The sequence below is a fragment of the Ylistrum balloti genome, unplaced genomic scaffold (assembly GCF_031769215.1).
Source record: "Ylistrum balloti isolate Yb309-2 unplaced genomic scaffold, AGI_CSIRO_Ybal_v1 Utg369830, whole genome shotgun sequence".
Taxonomy (NCBI): domain Eukaryota; kingdom Metazoa; phylum Mollusca; class Bivalvia; order Pectinida; family Pectinidae; genus Ylistrum; species Ylistrum balloti.
The window spans coordinates 1,277,092-1,299,727 of NW_026781993.1; the positions used below are offsets into that span (position 1 = coordinate 1,277,092).

General features: G+C 36.2%; 2 protein-coding genes across 2 annotated transcripts; both read right to left on the reverse strand.

Annotated features, from left to right (window-relative positions):
* Positions 1-3,568: 3,568 nt before the first annotated feature.
* Positions 3,569-5,264, reverse strand: LOC132545170 (cholecystokinin receptor type A-like). Its single transcript, XM_060208846.1, has one exon. It carries the CDS (start codon positions 5,146-5,148, stop codon positions 4,027-4,029), a length of 1,122 nt encoding a protein of 373 aa, XP_060064829.1. The 5' UTR covers positions 5,149-5,264; the 3' UTR covers positions 3,569-4,026.
* A 13,443-nt stretch (positions 5,265-18,707) lies between these two features.
* Positions 18,708-19,838, reverse strand: LOC132545193 (neuropeptide FF receptor 2-like). Its single transcript, XM_060208869.1, has one exon. It carries the CDS (start codon positions 19,836-19,838, stop codon positions 18,708-18,710), a length of 1,131 nt encoding a protein of 376 aa, XP_060064852.1.
* Between the last annotated feature and the right edge of the window lie 2,798 nt (positions 19,839-22,636).

The following is a 22,636-nucleotide window of genomic DNA, read 5'->3' on the forward strand; positions in this document are numbered from 1 at the left end:
TTGTGCAAATAACTTTGTGACAAGGAAACTAACTACACCAAGATATTTACATAATTAGACACTGCTGGCAGTCATTGTGGGAGACGCAAACATCTACCTTGTTGACTGAAACCACAACAATACCCTTTTACTTTTTTATAATTTTCTCCTTTTCGATGCCAACATTCGTCAGCCTCCTTCCCAAATGCATCAGAAACATCTGCGTTACGTTCAACACCTTCGAAATCTAAACGTTTCGGTTCCGGCATTCGTGTATATATAACGGTATCTTAGCTGTATGATACAGATAATGTATGTCTATTCATTGCGCGGAGCCTGTGACTTTCGCATAATGTAATACATAAATATTCGTAGAAACCTAGTATATGTCAGTGATCCCTATTGTCAATGGGGATCATCTTCAACTTTACAACTGCTCTGAACCCACATTTACACAATCTTTTGTACAAATGTTACACTGTTACTTTCTTTCAATGTGTCCAATTTTTTTTAGTGTGTGTACCTGTATGAACCTTACATAGACAATCTGGCAGTTATCGAAACACATCAGCTGTAACTGTCGATATGACGACACGTTGATTTTATGATATAATGACACTGTGATACTAAATACAAGTTTATCACACGTGTCCCAGTGTCCGGGATCTTTTTCATTCCTTCCGGTACTCAGCGGTTTGTCCGGTTTCCGTATCCTAGTTATTGTTCTACATTTACAACTGTCACGTAAGCATGTATATTTTGTATACACTTGGGGTAAGTCACCTTAATGGTAGGGTACCGCTAGGCGGAATTGCGTCACGGGTAGGTGTGCACGGGGTGAGATTCTCATGACAGATATTGTGTTATTGTTACCGTGCACCCGATATGGATTTATCGGCATTTAGCGTCATGTGAGACAGGCACAGGGGACTCGCTGTGCTTCACATGACGGGTTGGAACATTGATTGAGTCAGGACCAGGCAGGCCTCTCCTTTACATTGCGACCCAAGCGTCAGGACCGACCAGAAGTAACGACTTTCATTCAGGGTCAAGGTCAGCGAGGGAGCATACTTAGAAGTTACACTACCAGGGTTGGCGACTTGAATTCAGCACTTAATCAGCTGTCATGTCATTGACATAAGTGCGTTGCCTATTATGGTGATACAAGCGTGGAACTGCTTGAGGACGGTGACTCTGGATTGAGTCACGGTGATTCAGAGTATGGAACTCTATTGGGTTTGACAGGAACACTGTTCTGTTTCGTGAGCTAGAAGCTACAGGGACACTTATCATTATTTGGTTTATGAGTGTGTGAGTTAGCGAGTGTGACATCTTTAAATATATAGTTTATTTGTTTCATTGTAAATAAACATCATTGTTATACTGTGATCGGTTCTTCCAGCTTTCTTTTCCCGGATCACCAACCGTCGCTCGTCCACGTTAACAACAACGTTGTCGCGTCAAGATACCAATCATGTCCAACGACCTTTAAATTAAAAAAATCTAAAGTTTGACAAAAACGGTCGGTTACATCATTATGAATGTTATCAAGGAGTCTGATTCTGAGTACATAGGGAAACGGGCGTCGACAGGGTTTTGTGAACATTTGTAAAACGAGAGCATGATGAAGCTCTTGGGGAGAACACATTTCTTGTTTTGTTATAAAATACATACATTTTTAACTTAAAACACACAAAGCGACATACGTGTTAACAGGGATGTTAAGGACAAGAAAACTTTGAAACTTAAAGTAACCCCAATTAATTTTTATTCGATTTTTTTATTAAAACATTGCATAACTTTTACCCCTGCAATTTTCCCTGTGTTGTTCGAAATCACTTTAATGTTATAGCTTCACTTTATCAACACATATACATGTACTTAGAATTTACAGCGGTCAATGTTGAAAAGCCGTTATAAGACTTGATGACGTTTGATCTTAAATCAACACACATCCCCATGTTGCTACTAGTATATCAGATAGTGATAATGTGAGCTAATTGATAGTTAAGTGTGCTTTATCAATCTATGGTGATTAAGTATATCAATACATAGACAGGTATGTTACACATGTTAAGTCTGTTTGTTTAAAAATACATCTGAAGAACCGTCTTGTGCTACTCTATTACGAACGAGCTAAGATAATGTTGTTTATGAGTTTACCGGGACACCAGATAATACGTAAACTTTGTACACTTGATATAAAAGATAGATGCCATTTTGTAATTGTATGTTTATATTTTCAACCCCTTTGGATAAAGTTATCTGTAAGTAAAGAGATAACTGGCCAAGACCTCACTTGAGAAGTACACCTGGAATATGTAAAGTTGAGGTTTATGTATATATATAGAGAGAGAAAGAATTTCTGTAAAAATAATACATATTAAAAAGTTCTCCCATTTCTTACATTGTGTTCTTCTTAAAGTCTTTATTTTGCTTCTCTACTTATGTTATATTACAATGTGTTTTAACACTGTTGTATGTATATATATATACATATATAGGATCTTACGAGCGTTTCCATTTGATTTATGAAACAAAGACTTTGTAAGCCTGGCAAACTAAAATGAAAAATTTGCGATGAGTTTCATAAATCACATATCAAAATGAAACGAATTTAAGACCCTCCTTATCACACAGTCAGTTATTTTATTTATTTAATCATGTTTTCTTCAGGAAATATTGTAGAAAACAGACAAATCCGAGTCAGACAAATATTTCCGGCTCTGTATTTATAGTCTCCAGTGTTACGTCACAATGTATGTGTGGGTGTCAATCCTATTTGGAACCTTTGGCACTTTTAAGTGTCGAAGGTTTCATGGTTAGTGTCTATCATCACACAAGGTGAACATACGTGCAATACGCAAAATTATTGCACGGTTATTTCACTGACTAACGAAGTATCAAGCAGTAGAATTCGACTGCAATCCTGGCAAGCATATCCATTTTTATAGTGGGCAACCACTTATTATCGGAAATGAAAAATTCTATCTCCTCTTGACTTTCAACTTGATTCAGCTTCGCGATGAGAGTTGACCAGAGTATAATATGAGAGGGTAGACACATATTTTATATCTTTATGTAAAAACTTATACATATCTAAATAACTATATCGATGAAGTCTACTTCTAGTACCCTGTGTATCATACAAATTAAATAAAACGGATGAATTATATGCACTTCCGGCAGACATGGAACTAGAAGAGTAAAACTTTAACAGAGTATTTCTACTTCCGGCAGCTATTTTCCTTTAAGCAAACATTTATAGCGAATTGACGATTTAACGACAAATTCTTCGCGATATTTGAATTTTTGAAAGAAAATGAAAATTATAAATATATATTATTTATAAATTTCACGACAAAATTATTACTAGTTCAAAATCGCGCTCGCAAATGGCCTTATTGTGAAAATTCATTAAAAGAAAGTGTCTTAATTTACTCCGGAAATGAGGTAACAAGAGATACCGCAGACTGTTTCTTCTTTGAGTTCTGCATTTTATGTTGGACGGAACTTGTGTTCTGAAATATCATAAAAATTGACTTAGAAAGTTAAATAAGTAAGTGAAATGAGAACAATAACAACGCTCTTCCAGTCTGAAATTCATTTGTAATTAACGTATACGGAACATTAGTCTGATTATATGCCACAAGAATCGCTAAAACCTACAACAATTTTTCAACATTTTCCGGTCGGTAATGTCAGTAGTATAGAAGTTCTAATAACACAACCAGTAAAAGATCTGAGTGTGATGTTTTGATGACGACACGGCCACCTTCATCAGAGAAATGACCAATGTGGATCACTGACGTACAAGATGGTACTGAATCGACCAATCGGCTGCACTATAATCCTATGTACACTAAGGTCGAAAACAGTGTGACAACGTACATGGTTGGTGGTGACAACGCGATGACAATTACAAAATGTAACTATCAAAGTATCAAATAATTTAAAAGCATTAAGATACTAACTATATTTTATGATAAAGTCTTGACACTGAATGTCACTTAATGTAATTCTTAACTGTCACAACAGATAGAAATTTCATTTCCCTACGCCTTTGCAGAACAACTTACGAACTTCAAGTCGAAATGTACCATCAAAAAGTCCATATATAAAGGGATTTGCTGCATGGTTCAGTATGTATAATTGAAATAGAAATATATAAAAAGTCCTTTTACCATCCGTAAACTCCGTCCAGAATTCCTCAGAGTCGATATTTTGAATGATATTTGCCGTTAATGATGGGATATATGTTGCAACACATACCGCCGCTATCAGCATAAACATCAGAGTATATCTGTGTTTTTCAAGCGGACTTTTTCGTGTCTTTCTTCTCTTACTTGATGTATTTTTATCTTTGTTATGTCTCTTCAGAGAAGCCACATTTGATTCCGGAGCGGTTACCATAGCATCCGTTGTGCCTATATCATTAGTTTCGTTCTCTGAATACTGAGAAGACTGTGAGTATGGGATTGACGCCTTCCTACCTTTACTCCGTCTCACTTTCTCGTAAATCCGTCGTCCAATCAAAGAGTAAAGTATTATAATAGATAAAAGAACCACTCCTGCTGAAGCAAACATGAAATAAAAATAACCCATTTCAGCGTTTGTCAACATATCGTCCTCGCTATCAATCAATCCGCATCTCCTTCCGGTGACATTTCTTGAGGGGTTATGAAGAGTTATCTCCCCGTAAAATATAAACAAAGGTGTGTGCATAAGACAGGACATCGCTAAAGCCCCAGCCACTAGAATTCGCTTCCATACTGACGTCATCTGATGACCGAACGGTCTGCACACCTTGAGGAAACGCTGCAGAGCAATTATCAAAATGAGTAAACCGGAAGTTGTACTGATCGTTCTTGTGCAGAACCAAGCTACTTTGCATATGATATTTCCTCTTGAATTAACCGGAGCCAAGTTCCTCCACAGAGAGAATGCTGGGTTTGCACAACATACAACAGTATCCAGTATGCCCAAAACTAAGATGAAGAAACGATCGTCCATACCTATCTTAAGTCGAAATCCGTAAATAAAAACTACAACAACATTTCCAACGACACCCAACAATATGTATACGCATAATATCACATCCAGGAAAATGAGAGATTTGGAAAGTTCGCTGTTCCAATGCAGGACACTTTCGGCCAGTGTCTCATTCATTATAGATGGAATTTTAAAGTATCCCTCTACAGTCAGCTCTTAGAATGTCTGAAATTCTGTTTTAGACAACAGATGCACAATGTTCAGACACCTAGTTTATAATGAGTCATTACGACGGCTATGTTGCGTTTAGTAGATACACATTGAAGATGTACAAGTGTTGTCTGGAGTGGGTCACATCCCTCTGTCTCTCTTACATACCTACATCGCCGTAAAACGGAATTCGAACGGATATTCTAGCTAGCGAGTGATGTAGATATATATACTCCTAAGTAAGATATACATATATTCATACCAGCCAACAGACATCCGCTTCCAGTCGGCTAACAGTGCACTTGTATTTTGCACGCATCCGGAATATAGCGGAAACCGTTGAACAGCCTCCGCCGGGATGCTTAAAATCTGCCCTGAAATATCATGAACGTTTGATAAGTATGTTAGTATTTTCACATCGTTGTGTCGTAGTAATGCAATATTAATGTTATACATGATACAATGGTTAAATGTGTGATAAGATCGGGAATTGTTTCATATAAATGAATTGGTTAAAAGGTCCAACCAAGCAATCCTCGCGCTCACGCGCCAAAATACACTAATTACTAAGAACATGATGCTGTCCGGGTATGCTCTGAGGAAATTACTTTGTAGTGTTATAGTAACGTTGGTGTTTGACTGGTTCATTAGCGTCATAGCCCACAACAGAATAACAAAAACAGTCAAATTATACCCACACAGGGAACTATTGGAGACGGCAGTGTATCGTGTATTTCGGGTTTGAATAATATTGTACAATGTATTCGGATAACAATTCCTCGAAATTATATCATTTTAATGTATTACATAACGTTTATGGTTTATTTATGGTCGTTATGTTGCTAAACACTGTTTTTAGTTCGCTATATGATAAACTGCGTTTTATTTAATGGGTCCGGGGCAAAGACAAAAAATGGCAATCCGTAGTAACATCATTCCCTCTGAGACGAGAAACTTGAAGATGCATTTGACGTCGAAAACCATGAAATCAATCTTTTGGCAGCACTCATTTTTTATCTTTTTTGTTAACATGGAAGCATGAAAAAACCCCACAAAATTCGTATTAATTTTCCTTTCCGGGCTACAACTTAGAAATAATTCCACTCAACTCCACAAAACTTTCTGTATGTATTAGTGCCTCAGTAGAGCCTTTTCCTTTTTGAAGACATCTTATTTTTCATCGTTTTTCTGTATCCATCAAATTGTTCGATTTCTGGTGACATTTTTTATTACTCTAAAGTTTATAGAATATTGCATAAATTTGTTCCTGGACAATACCAAGGTCTATTCAAATATCAACAGTCAAACACACCAGATCTACATCAAGATATAAACTCTTACGCTAAGGTTGATATATAAGATACATGTAGATGAAGTTGAGGAGATCTCTACCACTTATGTTTTCTCTGTATTAAATCCGGTACCGATGATGATTAAGTGATGTCACGAACTGTTACACCAGTATATAAATATGATATTTAGGTTTTACACCAACAGCTGAGTGCGGGGGATAATGCGGGTCCTTGTTATCAATCGACATTGATAAGAGGGTCAGAATACACAGAAATAAACATTTTTTAATTGGATGTTTTTCGCAGTGAAATATAAGGTTTTACGATAAAAAGTGATATTTTCACTGCAGTGAAAATAACCAGTTTTGAAATTGTCGTTTTCGACCCCTGTCTATCATCATTGGAGTGTTTCATGTGTTTTGTCTACTGTCTTTTTGCTAAATCATTTGAAGACTTATGTGCTACATGTAGATGTAAAATAATACCCGGCAGAGTAACAATGATAACATATACAGCAAATAAAGGCAAATTCAGACTGACATCAAGGGGGTTCTCCCCTTATGTTATCACTGTATGGTTAAGATTTGGTATTTCTGTTATAATCGTATCAATTGTTTCAAACGCTCGTTTTCTTTTGTTTGGTTTAGTTGTTGTTTGTTTCACATTGTGTGTATATTTATAAAGTAAACACTGGGAAAACAATGCCTGTATGTAGGATGCAAGCAGGAAACGCCCACAAACCTACCAGTAGATGTGTATGTTAATATTTCTCTTCCTTTATAAGTGTTTTTCAGTCGATCCAATGGACTCTTTTAACAAAGAGATATTAAAACCATATCGATTTGAAAAGAACATGATATTTTTTTAAGTTCCTGGTTTGAAAACTTAAATCGATCACACCAGTTCTTTATTTATTTACGTGTCGTTTTTTTTGTTTTCAGAACAGCTCGGGTACCTGTCATCCGCTCTTTCAATGAATAAAGAATTGCGTTTCTTAAGGAAGAGCAACATATCTTCACACACACTTAGTCGAAGGCGGTTATTTATCACTATCATGACTTTCCTTTTCCACTTAATAAAATTTGTATAACAAATTCCCAATAGGCATAGCTACACTTATACCTCAAGTTAGGAGGAACAAGGAAGTACTTATATTGTACCATCCAAACAATAACAATAACACATTCATTGTTATCAAGGTATACATAGTGTCACAATAACACCTACACTGTTATCAAGGTATGTCTAGTGTCACAATTACACCTACACTGTTATCAAGGTATACCTAGTGTCATAATAACACCTACACTGTTATCAAGGTATACCTAGTGTCACAATAACACCTACACTGTTATCAAGGTATACCTAGTGTCACAATAACACCTACACTGTTATCAAGGTATACCTAGTGTCACAATAACACCTACACTGTTATCAAGGTATGTCTAGTGTCATAATAACACCTACGCTGTTATCAAGATATGTCTAGTGTCACAATAACACCTACACTATTATCAAGGTATACCTAGTGTCACAAGAACACCTACACTGTTATCAAGATATGTTTAGTGTCACAATAACACCTACACTGTTATCAAGGTATGTCTAGTGTCACAATAACACCTACACTGTTATCAAGGTATGTCTAGTGTCACAATAACACTTACACTTTTATCAAGGTATGTCTAGTGTCACAATAACACCTACACTGTTATCAAGGTATACCTAGTGTCACAATAACACCTACACTGTTATCAAGGTATACCTAGTGTCCCAAAAACACCTACACTCTAATCAAGGTATGTCTAGTGTAACAATAACACCTACACTGTTATCAAGGTATGTCTATTGTCATAATAACACCTACACTGTTATCAAGGTATGTCTAGTGTCACAATTACACCTGCACTGTTATCAAGGTATGTCTAGTGTCACAATAACACCTACACTGTTATCAAGGTATACCTAGTGTCACAATAACACCTACACTGTTATCAAGGTATGTATAGTGTCATAATAACACCTACACTGTTATCAAGGTATACCTAGTGTCACAATAACACCTGCACTGTTATCAAGGTATGTCTAGTGTCACAATAACACATACACTGTTATCAAAGTGTCCCAGTATCACAATAACACCTACACTGTTATCAAGGTATACCTAGTGTCACAATAACACCTACACTGTTATCATGGTTTGTCTAGTGTCACAATTACACCTACACTGTTATCAAGGTATACCTAGTGTCACAATAACACCTACACTGTTATCAAGGTATACATAGTGTCACAATAACACCTACACTGTTATCAAGGTATACCTAGTGTCACAATAACACCTACACTGTTATCAAGGTATACCTAGTGTCCCAAAAACACCTACACTCTAATCAAGGTATGTCTAGTGTCACAATTACACCTACACTGTTATCAAGGTATACCTAGTGTCACAATAACACCTACACTGTTATCAAGGTATACCTAGTGTCATAATAACACCTACACTGTTATCAAGGTATACCTAATGTCACAATAACACCTACACTGTTATCAAGGTATACCTAGTGTCACAATAACACCTACATTGTTATCAAGGTATACCTAGTGTCACAATAACACCTACACTGTTATCAAGGTATACCTAGTGTCACAATAACACTTACACTGTTATCAATGTATACCTAGTGTCAAAATAACACATACACTGTTATCAAGGTATACCTAGTGTCACAATAACACCTACACTGTTATCAAGGTATACCTAGTGTCACAATAACACCTACACTCTAATCAAGGTATATCTAGTGTCATAATAACACTTACACTGTTATCAAGGTATACCCAGTATCACAATAACACCTACACTGTTATCAAGGTATATCTAGTGTCACAATAACACCTACACTGTTATCAATGTATATCTAGTGCCACAATAACACCTATCAAAGATATCACAGTAGGTCTATCATGTAAAAATAGTAAGATGAAGTAAAATGTATGTAACTTTCTGATCTTGTATAGATATATAAGTACTGAAAGCGAATTATCCTAGACAGAAAACGTCAACTAAGAATTGATGAGGGACCATCAATACATCGTCCAAACCTCACATATATCTTTTATACTTATTTACATATCATCGTCTATAGTATGAACATGATTGTTATTTCATCAATGCCTGTTTCCGACATAGGTTAGGATGTAGTCCATGCTTTTCCCTGTCCCTGTTGATAATATGCGTGAGATGTCCTTACTCTGCTTTAAGTGTGCTGTAATTATTGAAGCTGTTCACGTTCTTGTGTTATTTGAACTTTCTGGTTTTGGGTACTCCCTTGCCATTTAATTTCTGTACCACACCCTGTTTCAATCATTAGATTGATTCTTAAGACATCTTAGAGAGATGTGCCCAGCAGAGCTGAAATGACCACACCACGAGGCCATTAACCGGAAACATAAGTGTGTCATATCCGGAATACGATTTACAATATGTAATTCAATATTGTTACACACCCTGTACCAGTCATAATAGGTTCTAGTAATGTTTTTGTTTTAAGCTTTTGTAACGCTACACAACCTTTGATAATATGCCAACTGAGTGGTAAGGAGATTTATTACTGTAGACGTACTGGCTTAAACAGCAAAACATGATATTTGACATAAGGAGATATTATAAAGTTCGACGAATCAAGATGGCGGAACTTTCACTAAATCTACGGCTCCTCATCCACAATTATTCCTCACGGCTAGGTGTGATGTCATTACACACCGAGTTATCGCCCCTGACACTAATTGTCTCCCCTGCTCTGTTTGCTATATTACAGATACGCCCTTCCTATGTAATTCGACTGACGGGATGGATTTGATGACGTCATTGATGTTTTTATTTTTCAAACATCAAGGAGCATAACGACGATGTGTGCTTTTTACTCGTCGTCATCGATCATTTTTCCCAGTATGTTTGATTAAAGCCTCTTAAAAACAAGAATGCAAACACCATTTTGGAAACTTGCAAAGAAATATTTGCTGAAAGAAAACCAGAACTCGTTTCATCGTTTTTGTAAACCCTTGGCGTCAAAGATGTAGCGAGTTACAGTGCTCACAAGCTGCTTTTGCCGAATCTTTCATAGATAAAGTGGAAAATATCATGTATAGGTACTTCCACTCGAATCAGTAATACAGGTTTAGCGACGTGTTACTGGATCTCATTCGAAACTACAACAGTAGAAAACATACGAGGCTCCAAGAACACCTCATTTCTCTCAAAAGAAAGGATGAGAAGCATTTCAAGAAAAGGCAGTTAAAATTTAATAAAGAAGGTCAAGTGAAACTGAGTAATAAGAAACACCAGTTGCGTCGTGGACGGTAACAGATTGGACCGAAGAAATATCCGTAGTTTCTCACAGGTATTACCGTGGAAATATCCCCGTGTATAACGTCAGAGACTTCGACAACAAGCAAATACAGGATTCTTTCTACGGTCAAGAACTGCAGAAAGTAAATAAAGATAAAGACACGGTCTGGGAGATAGAAGAACGAAAAAGTTAAAGGAAAGAAAGAAGCATTAGTTCGGTGGTTAGGCTGGCCAAAAACCGATTCCTGGATCGATGCCAACGATTTCTACCCGAGAAAAACATATATAAGGGGAATCGAAAATATATTTACATCGTATTTACATCATGCCGAACGATCACGTTTGTTCGATTTGTTTTCAATTTTTCACGAGGAAATATTATAAGACAGTACACATGTAAAGAAAGCTTGCATCACGTGATAAGCCTCAAAGAAAATTTCCAAACGACGATACGCATCTCCCTGACATTTCACCGGGAAAAAGTGTACCGATTGAAGAAAAACATAATCTTTTTTAATGCCACCCGTACCCGTCAGTCTTTTTTTTTTTACCTTGGATACATTCTTTTAGTTGCCGGAAAATGATGACTCCCAAGCCCAATCGCATCGTGTGGTGTTACGAGGAATATCAGACTTTCTTCGCGTTCATAAAAGGCGTCGACAGCTATGAAGGTTTACCTAATCTAGATCGTTTGAACGCTTACCTCAAGCACTTGATAGTGTTTGACGATCTGATGACGGAAGTGGAAGCAAGCGTGACGTCGTTATTTACGAACGAGAGTCAACAAAATGACATCAGCCTGATGTACATCGTACAAAATTTATTTTCCAAAACGAAGAGCACAGAAACATCGTGTTGATGAAAAATCCTAGAGACGCTTCGCAAATGTTAGGTAGCCATCTGTCGAAACATTTTTCAAACATTCGAAAATTGTCGTCGTTTCTCAAGACTTTTAGAGACTTGCAGTATTTGTGTTGAGGTAAACCTGCAACAGAGGTCTAATTGTATTTGTGAGTGCATTCAAAACAAATTACAAAGTTGTGAGCCGTTGACGAAACAAAACAAGAAACGTTTGTCACTTTTTAAATTCGGTCTTAGTAAACCCAAGAGACTACCGTTAAAATAAAAGAAACGCATCGTGGAAAGGAGGGGTGGGGGTGTTTCCTTCAGACACTGTTACCGTTAGCTCCGGATAGCAACGAATCTAAAAAGAAGGAACTTCCTTAGCAACCCACCTTCTCATCCTCATCTATTTATCGCTTATGTCTGCATCATGTTGATAGCCCGGGGCAAATTGTTCCATTCCTGGAGGAGTATCTTCTCCAGCTATGTCAACGGAGCTCCATCAGCAGCGATTCTTTTCCCAATTTCATCCCACACATGTTCTGTTGGTGCCATATCTGATGAAAGAGACGGTCAAGGAAGGACATTCACATTATTCTGTGCAAGATAACCCTGGCGTTGTCCTGCTGGTAAAACTGTAGTTGCGGTTGTGCAGCAGACAAGAAAACGACGTAAGGCCTAAGGACGTCATCCCTGTACACCACTCCTTTTACACGTAGATGGAGGACGTGTAGAAGTGCCCGATTGTAGTAACCAAAGGCTCCCTACACAATCACGCTGCCGCCATCCCATCTGTTAGCCTGCAGGACACAACAATCGGCGTAACGTTCGTTACGTCGACGCCACACACACTATCGACCGTCATCATGGGAAAGATGGAATCAAAACTCGTCTGAGAAGAGAACTCGTCGCCAGTCAACAAAACGCCATCGTTGATGCTGTCTTACCCATTGAAGACGTCGATTGCGCTGAGTGAGAATAGGCCCTACCTAAGGACATTGGCAGTTAATGCCATGTTTACGCAGGCGACGTCGAACGGTCTCAGCGGACACTGGGCATCTTCTAACTCAGACTGGGTCCAGTTACGAAGGTAAGTTACCCGGATTTAGCGATTTTGGGCCCGAGTTGTCACCCTTGGTCTCCCCGTCCGGGGACGATCAGATACAGATCCCGTATGTTGGAAGCGTCCAGCAAGCCTGGTGATAGTGCTAACATGACATCCCAAGCGCCTGGCTACAATAGTGGTGGATGTACCCGCCTGCGAACTTCCAAGAGCCATTCCTCCGTCTGCAATTGTTTTACACAATGTATATGGGTCGTTGTGAACAGAGTCGGCAGTGAACAAAAAGCAGGTCATTTCATCATTAACACTCATAACTTTATATTATTGGTATTAAAAGTAGTTAACAAAAGGTCACAGTTCGGTATATGATAATGTTCTCTTTTTTTGGTGCAAGTCTACAAAACGCGTGAAAAATAATAAAATGTGTTAGTGAAAAATCGATGAGATATTTCTCTTCGTTTCATTAGTGAGAATGTAATAAATTCCTTTCAGCATCGACGAATTCACGGGTTACAATCATTACAGATCTGAAGCACAGATAGTTCAGTAGTGATTGTAACCCCCGGAATTTTTAGGGTGACGTTTACGATATACAAACAGAAGTTTTCATGTTAGGGACGTTAGGACATACGCCGATTGGTGTGATACGTACCTTTATCTAATATATATATATATGTATATATATATATATATATTTAATTTATCGGCAAGCAAAGTGTCAATCTCTCCCAGAGTGCATTGCGATATCGTGTGACTGTGGCAGAGATTGGCCAAGTGCCCGTGATGTGACACTATAGAAAGTTATATGGCCGTTGACATCATCGTGGTGCGTACCGCTTCCAGATTTCGGACAACATATTGTCTATCATGTTCAATAATATTGGTATAAATTGTATATCTATTGTAGTGTATATTACATCTTTGTATGTGGAATACTTCAGGGGAAGAATATAATTTAATGATTCTTTTTAAATCTTACTACCGTATGATATTCAAGGACAAATAATCAATAAAAATCAATTTTCCTACTTCATAGAGGGTCGCCAGATCTGTAGAGGTCAAAATCATATAACTGTAATAAAATCGAAGTAAAATTTCGTAACCTATAACACAGTCGATGACGTCATAAATATCTTCTTATTTGATTTTTTTTATTACAAATTAAACCTGTGGATTCCCTGTCATATAGTAAGAAAACAACAATTATGCAAAAAGGGGGGGTTCCTTCAACAACAAGTTTTTTTCTGTATTAAGATGCTGTATTACGAAATGAGGAGTGTATTTTACTCCTTCGAACTTGTCCAAATCATGTACAGTCTCATTATATCTATAGATAGAATTGATTTAAAGGCAGTTGGTGATGATGATAAAAGTCCCATAGGAGCATATAACAATATGATACTTTTATACATTTTTAACGTTTAGCTCTTGCAACAGCATCTTGTTAAAATAAATTAGACAGACAGTAACCGGTAGACATAACCACAAGGTTACCTTACCGTGCTGTTGAAGTCATGAAGCAATGTGAGCTATGGTACCTCCAAAAACGTTCAAACATCCAGATCATCAAGTTACATCCCAAAACATCCAAAACACCCAAAAATATCCAAAAACATCCAATAAAACCCAATAAAATCAAAGATATCCCCAAATATTCAATAACATCCAATTACATCCAAAAACATCCAATAACATCCAAAAATATCCAATTACATTCAAAAACATCAACAAAAACATCCAAAACATCCACAAATATCGAAAACATCGAAAACGTCCAAAAACATCAAATAATATCCAAAACATCCAATAACTTATCTTCTTGAAGAAGCATTTAATGTTATGTTGGACGTCTGCTTTGATAACATTTCGTGAGAATTTCGTAATGATGAAACCGATAAGTTTAGGAATTGATGACCTGGGGTCACACAGGTCCTGAAATACTATGTTTTATTCCACTGATGAAATTTTGCTATTAGGTAGTGTTCGAATTGTAAAATTCTATGCAAAGGTATGAGAATGGTTTATGATGGTAGGGAGAAGATTGCTCAGAATCGCCGTCATTTCATTGTTACAAATAATGACAATTATATTTGCAACATAATCTGCCTGTTATCCAGTGAATTCACCTATGTTATAGTCAGATATCGATTTTCGGAATATGGACAATGACGTTACGTCATGATTATAAAACGGCATGACAAAATGGAAACTTATTCTAAGATTTTATATCTAACAACAATAGTAACGAAATGACAATGGTCAGCAGCAGATACGATTCTTATAAATTTTGGGATGTGGATGTGAAAATGGTTTCCATTCGTATTCTCACGTGAAAAGTTTTATATACTTAATTCTTTACTGAAAGGTCGATAATATCAAAACATATAAGTCACTAGTTTGTTTGCTGGTTACTGGCTCATTGAACAACATGAGGGAGTCCCGTTGCATGAATATCTTACCCAAGGACATAAACACAGCAGGACAAACCGGCATGTGAATCAATTCTTAGTAAGGCATGTAGATACAGTTATCAGATATATAATAAACACTTCATGATTGCATTAAGAAACTAGAACTTTAATACAATAGTGTCAGCTAGATAACAGTTGTTTTATAAAACACAATTTGTTCAAGGTTTATCATAGTAACCCAATCATCATCAGAAATAGAAAGGCTTCTCTGTCAGTTGGCCTGGAAATTGACAAAGTGGGACACGGTGGATTGATAAACCTTGTCGAAGGTGAGATAGAAGGGTATTAACCCGAGGGGAAAGGTGATTATGTTCGCAAACACGAGTCTTGCCCAGTGTTGGCAACTTATTACCTTTTCCCGATAGCCAAAATCCCCACCTTGATTATTTTTCTCTAACCACGGTAACTTTCTCAGATATATGAAAGATATATTTAGGTAGTCTTAAAAAAACATCTTTATATCTATGGTTCTATTTGCAGTTATTTTCGATACTAGAATAAAGTCGCGAAAAAAAGATAGATTGAAGAAAAATCATGACTTTCATATGGAAAATAAAAATCATCAAAAAACATGTAGCATTTTTTCCCTAGTCAAAGTAATCTATATACTACAAAAAAGAATAGAATGATAGCAATTTGGCATGATTGTAATATTACAACATACATTATACATTGTATGTACTACAAGGTACCGAGTCTGTGTGATTGTAATATTACAACATACATTATACATTGTTTGTACTACAAGGTACCGAGTCTGTGTGATTGTAATATTACAACATACATTATACATTGTATGTACTACAAGGTACCGAGTCTGTGTGATTGTAATATTACAACATACATTATACATTGTTTGTACTACAAGGTACCGAGTCTGATTGTAATATTACAACATACATTATACATTGTTTGTACTACAAGGTACCGAGTCTGTGTGATTGTAATATTACAACATACATTATACATTGTATGTACTACAAGGTACCGAGTATGTGTGATTGTAATATTACAACATATATTATACATTGTATGTACTACAAGGTACCGAGTCTTATTGTAATATTACAACATACATTATACATTGTTTGTACTACAAGGTACCGAGTCTGTGTGATTGTAATATTACAACATACATTATACATTGTATGTACTACAAGGTACCGAGTCTGATTGTAATATTACAACATACATTATACATTGTATGTACTACAAGGTACCGAGTCTGTGTGATTGTAATATTACAACATACATTATACATTGTATGTACTACAAGGTACCGAGTCTGATTGTAATATTACAACATACATTATACATTGTTTGTACTACAAGGTACCGAGTCTGATTGTAATATTACAACATACATTATACATTGTTTGTACTACAAGGTACCGAGTCTGATTGTAATATTACAACATACATTATACATTGTATGTACTACAAGGTACCGAGTCTGATTGTAATATTACAACATACATTATACATTCTATGTACTACAAGGTACCGAGTCTGTGTGATTGTAATATTACAACATACATTATACATTGTATGTACTACAAGGTACCGAGTCTGATTGTAATATTACAACATACATTATACATTGTTTGTACTACAAGGTACCGAGTCTGATTGTAATATTACAACATACATTATACATTGTTTGTACTACAAGTTACCGAGTCTGATTGTAATATTACAACATACATTATACATTGTTTGTACTACAAGTCTGTGTGATTGTAATATTACAACATACATTATACATTGATTGTAATATTACAACATACATTATACATTGTTTGTACTACAAGGTACCGAGTCTGATTGTAATATTACAACATACATTATACATTGTTTGTACTACAAGGTACCGAGTCTGATTGTAATATTACAACATACATTATACATTGTTTGTACTACAAGGTACCGAGTCTGTGTGATTGTAATATTACAACATACATTATACATTGTATGTACTACAAGGTACCGAGTCTGTGTGATTGTAATATTACAACATACATTATACATTGTTTGTACTACAAGGTACCGAGTCTGTGTGATTGTAATATTACAACATACATTATACATTGTATGTACTACAAGGTACCGAGTCTGATTGTAATATTACAACATACATTATACATTGTATGTACTACAAGGTACCGAGTCTGTGTGATTGTAATATTACAACATACATTATACATTGTATGTACTACAAGGTACCGAGTCTGTGTGATTGTAATATTACAACATACATTATACATTGTATGTACTACAAGGTACCGAGTCTGATTGTAATATTACAACATACATTATACATTGTTTGTACTACAAGGTACCGAGTCTGATTGTAATATTACAACATACATTATACATTGTTTGTACTACAAGGTACCGAGTCTGATTGTAATATTACAACATACATTATACATTGTATGTACTACAAGGTACCGAGTCTGATTGTAATATTACAACATACATTATACATTGTTTGTACTACAAGGTACCGAGTCTGATTGTAATATTACAACATACATTATACATTGTATGTACTACAAGGTACCGAGTCTGATTGTAATATTACAACATACATTATACATTGTTTGTACTACAAGGTACCGAGTCTGATTGTAATATTACAACATACATTATACATTGTATGTACTACAAGGTACCGAGTCTGATTGTACTATTACAACATACATCATACATTGTATGTACTACAAGGTACCGAGTCTGATTGTAATATTACAACATACATTATACATTGTTTGTTCTACAAGGTACCGAGTCTGATTGTAATATTACAACATACATTATACATTGTTTGTACTACAAGGTACCGAGTCTGATTGTAATATTACAACATACATTATACATTGTTTGTACTACAAGGTACCGAGTCTGATTGTAATATTACAACATACATTATACATTGTATGTACTACAAGGTACCGAGTCTGATTGCAATATTACAACATACATTATACATTGTTTGTTCTACAAGGTAGCGAGTCTGATTGTAATATTACAACATACATTATACATTGTTTGTACTACAAGGTACCGAGTCTGATTGTAATATTACAACATACATTATACATTGTATGTACTACAAGGTACCGAGTCTGATTGTAATATTACAACATACATTATACATTGTTTGTACTACAAGGTACCGAGTCTGTGTGATTGTAATATTACAACATACATTATACATTGTATGTACTACAAGGTACCGAGTCTGATTGTAATATTACAACATACATTATACATTGTATGTACTACAAGGTACCGAGTCTGATTGTAATATTACAACATACATTATACATTGTTTGTACTACAAGAACTTACTGTAAGGAAAGCCAAATATATCGAAAAAAAACGCGCCAAATATAGCTATTATACAAAAATGCCTGACTGGCTATGTAATAATATTACAATTGTTTTTTATGGCAAAGGTTTTGTGGTCTAGGGTGAATATATCTCACCGATACTAATAGCTAACAAAATAATTCCTTAACCTTGAGCCGAAATTTTGTATCAAAGCAAGTGTAAACAATAGGGTTAACGACATGGTTTAAAAGATACATCTGAAACACCAGTAAGTATACTCTTCTCTCCGTATCGGAAAATTCCGTCCAGAATTCCACGGAGTCCACATCCACGGCCAAATTGATGGCCAGGGCAGGGACATAGGTCAGTACACACAACAGAGATATGATCAGAAACATGATGGAATATCTGTGTACGGCAAAGGGCGTCTTTTTGGAGCGAACGGAAACTGTTGTAGATCTTCGGCGATTTAGGTCACGGATGTTGTTGTCCTTGGACGATTTCCGCCGCGCCGTTTGTATAGATTCTGGATCATTTTCCGACTTCATCGCTATGTCGTGTGTTGAATTAGTATCAAAAGAAGGGTGTGTTGTAGGCATATCTTCTAGGCGTTTTATATGCTCGTAAATCTTTTTACCAGTTGCTGTATATAAACTGCATATCCCCACCATTGTCAATAGTGCGCTTGCAAACATAATATACAAGTATACTTTCCCATAAAAATCAATCATTTCACTATGTCCGTGAATAAGCCCACACCGTCTCCCAGTTATGCCTTTGTCAACAAAAGGAACTTCCGTTATTCCGTAGAATATAAACAACGGTGTGTGGATGACGATGGTGACACATATAGTTAGTATGAGAGCTATGATCTTGTACTTCTTCGTCATCTGTCGGCCAAACGGTCGACACACTTTTAGGAAACGTTGAAGACCAATCACCAGGATTAAAAGTCCAGACGCTCCATTCAAGTTACGTGTGAAAAACCAGGACATCTTGCAGACCAGGTCCATATCCATGTAGACTGGGAAAATGTTCCTCATAAGACAGAACGTTGGACCTGTGACACAAACAATGACGTCCATAACAGCAAGTACAAGAATAAAAAACTTGTCGTCTAGTTTCACTCTTAGACGGAAACTGTAGATGTATATAACAATGGCGTTTCCTAGAACTCCAAATAAAAAGTAAAATCCCAGAACCACATCAATCACAATAAGAGACAAAGCGAATTGGGTGTTTAGTCTCTCCAGCTTTGCTTCGTGGCTGGCACTGTTGTTGAACACAGAAGCATACATTGTCACTTGATTGATACCGGACGATTTCTGATAATGGTTTTGAATGAATACAGCCAAGGCAAACCTTGAATATATAGTTCATACGCATTGAGTGTTGATGATACTCCACTAAGCTCTTTTGAATAGTATTCACAAATTCTGTTGCTATAAAGAAGTGTAAAAACCGACAGACATGTTGATTAGGTCAGAATATCCAACATATTTTGTTATAAGATTGAAACCAATCTCATTTTCCCTGACGGAAACGCTGACGCTGTCTGGAATTCTTCGACGGAAGTAGAACAAAACAAGATGGAATGATATCATCGGCAGTCAACAAAAATGTTTATCAACAATTACTTGTGGTATCCCTGTAACTGAACGTCTGGAGTCTGCCAATTATATTGTACTGAACTCACAGTCGTCTTTTCAAACTTTGCAATGTGCATATCCATTGAATATCACCTCCATACTTTGAAATTTACACTCATATAACAGTGCCGAATTCTGAGAAAAAAACAACCGGACTGATTCATTTCGTCAACAAATATATATCTATATACACATTGTCAGTTACAACCGTGATGTCATTTCCTGAAAGTCACACAGGCCCGGAAATCATCTGTTTCAAAATGTATCGATCGTGTTTTAGTGACTGTCATATAAGCTAGTTTATACCGGAAGTATGACCGGTAAAGAGGTCAGTTAGTTAGAGAACGCACTTATTCAGACTTGCGTTATTTTTCACGTTCTGGTGATTTGTAATATCTTGAAAAGATTGCTTAATTATTGTTCCGAGAATTGTGTGACACTTAGGTCACAATTTTCAGTAAAGCACGTGATTTCTCCTCAAAACAACATCAAACATTCGGAAACCCAGGCTACTAAAAACTCGTGGTAAGGCCTTCGTACTGAAAAGTCGCTAGATATCACGAATGAAATATTAAAACGCGACTTTGTGATAAGTAAACATTGAAGAGGCGTGTGGAGAATGAAGTGAGAATAAATATTTAATATCCGGTTATTAAAACTTATCTTATGGTAGATCAGTAACAAAGAAACCATTACCCTGGATATGTGTAAAAGTAAAATGTGGCATTTCGTTCTATTACGTCTAGTATAATGTATTTGTTGTAGTAAGATTTTCCTCTGACATACATATCCATAATTAGTACATAGTTCTATGTATCTATTTATCGAACGTCATATCGCTAATTTTTGTTTTAGTTATACATTGTGTTGCCAAGCTTCTAAAGTACACAAAGCTTCCGATACTGACACTTAGGTATTAAACTTCACTGCGTCTGATTCCACTCCATAATTATAAAGTGGTAAAAGTTAATCCTATCTTCGAAACAGTCTGTATTTACATTAGCAGCATTCATGAAATGTTTGTACCGTTCGCCTAATTGACAATCTTTTATCCTAATAATCCCCTACCGGAAAACCCACCCCGGGGTTAGAGTTTTGTAGAGGGGGATTGGGTTAGTTTCTGATTATCGCCTGAAGGACTGGGGTTGCTACCACCGGTAGGGGACTATAGACTTGTTTTGCTTTCATTATTTACAAGATATAATTATATCATTTATGCACACATATTTGTACCTATGCATCATTTAGTTCATTAATTTTGCCCAAAACGCCATTCTGATACAAATTTGTCTCGCTCAATTATATTGTCACCCGACTTGTCAGTGACCTGCCTCATATATTGTCAATTTCTATGTAAGCTCTGTGATCAGTAGCTGTCTTTAAAATATATGTAGATAATAAGGAAATATATTCAAATACTTAATTATTGCTTGTGTCGCTGGTCTTCCCGGATTCAAACGGTAATGTGGAATGTATACCTAAGTACGGATGGACGAATAAGGAGAAAGCAATCGTGGCACGAGAAGTGAGGAACATTTTGGAAGTTGAAAGTACTGGAAAGGGATCAGTTTATTATGGAAGCTGTCTGTGTCCGGAAAATCACCTACACGATCCAAACATATATTGATAATCCTTTATTTTACTTTCTATTCGTTATTGTATTATCTGATCATTTGACTATCATTTTACACAATGGTCTCTAATCATATACCTGTTAAGACGGGTGACACTGCATATTTGTATATATTTCAGTTCAATTCCAACACACTTATTCATCAGTGTATATTTTCATACATCACATGATCATGCATTTTTTGCTACATTTTGTATTATATACTTTCTTTCCATTTCTTTCCTCCCCTTACATTTTCCCCTCCCTCAATCCCATTCTTTTCCTGAATGACCCCCTTGCCCGTACCAATCTACAGTTCCGTTCTGGTTGCCCGTCGGTCGATGCCGTGTACATGAACACCTTTGTTATTTGATAGATTATGGGTTGAACTGTACAGGGCTTCGATCGGATTGTTCCACTGTAGATGTTATTTATCCACTACTTCATTAAAAAATTCTTTTGGTATCACTACAATATTAATATTACTTGCTATTTTGATAAATGTCAAGTTGTTTCCTGCCATAAGAGTAATACGGAGAACGATAAATAATGTATTTATTGAATCTAACTTTTACAGTTTATTCTTATCATGTTCCTGCTCAGTGTTCTTCACTTAAATATCAGAAGTATTAGAAACAAATTATGTCATCTAGACAATATCATTACCGACTTCGATATTTTGTGTTTTACAGAAACACACATCGATAACCTAGTTTTGGACGAACATTTAGTTATTCCTGGTTACTCCCTATTCTTCCGTAAAGATAGAAATGCCCGTGGTGGTGGTGTACTTATATATTTTTCTGATGCTATAAAAGCTACCAGAAAGCCAGAT

Coding starts and splice junctions, on each gene's coding strand:
- LOC132545170 (XM_060208846.1), bottom strand. CDS start 5,148: ATGAATGAGACACTGGCCGAAAGTGTCCTGCATTGGAACAGCGAACTT.
- LOC132545193 (XM_060208869.1), bottom strand. CDS start 19,838: ATGTATGCTTCTGTGTTCAACAACAGTGCCAGCCACGAAGCAAAGCTG.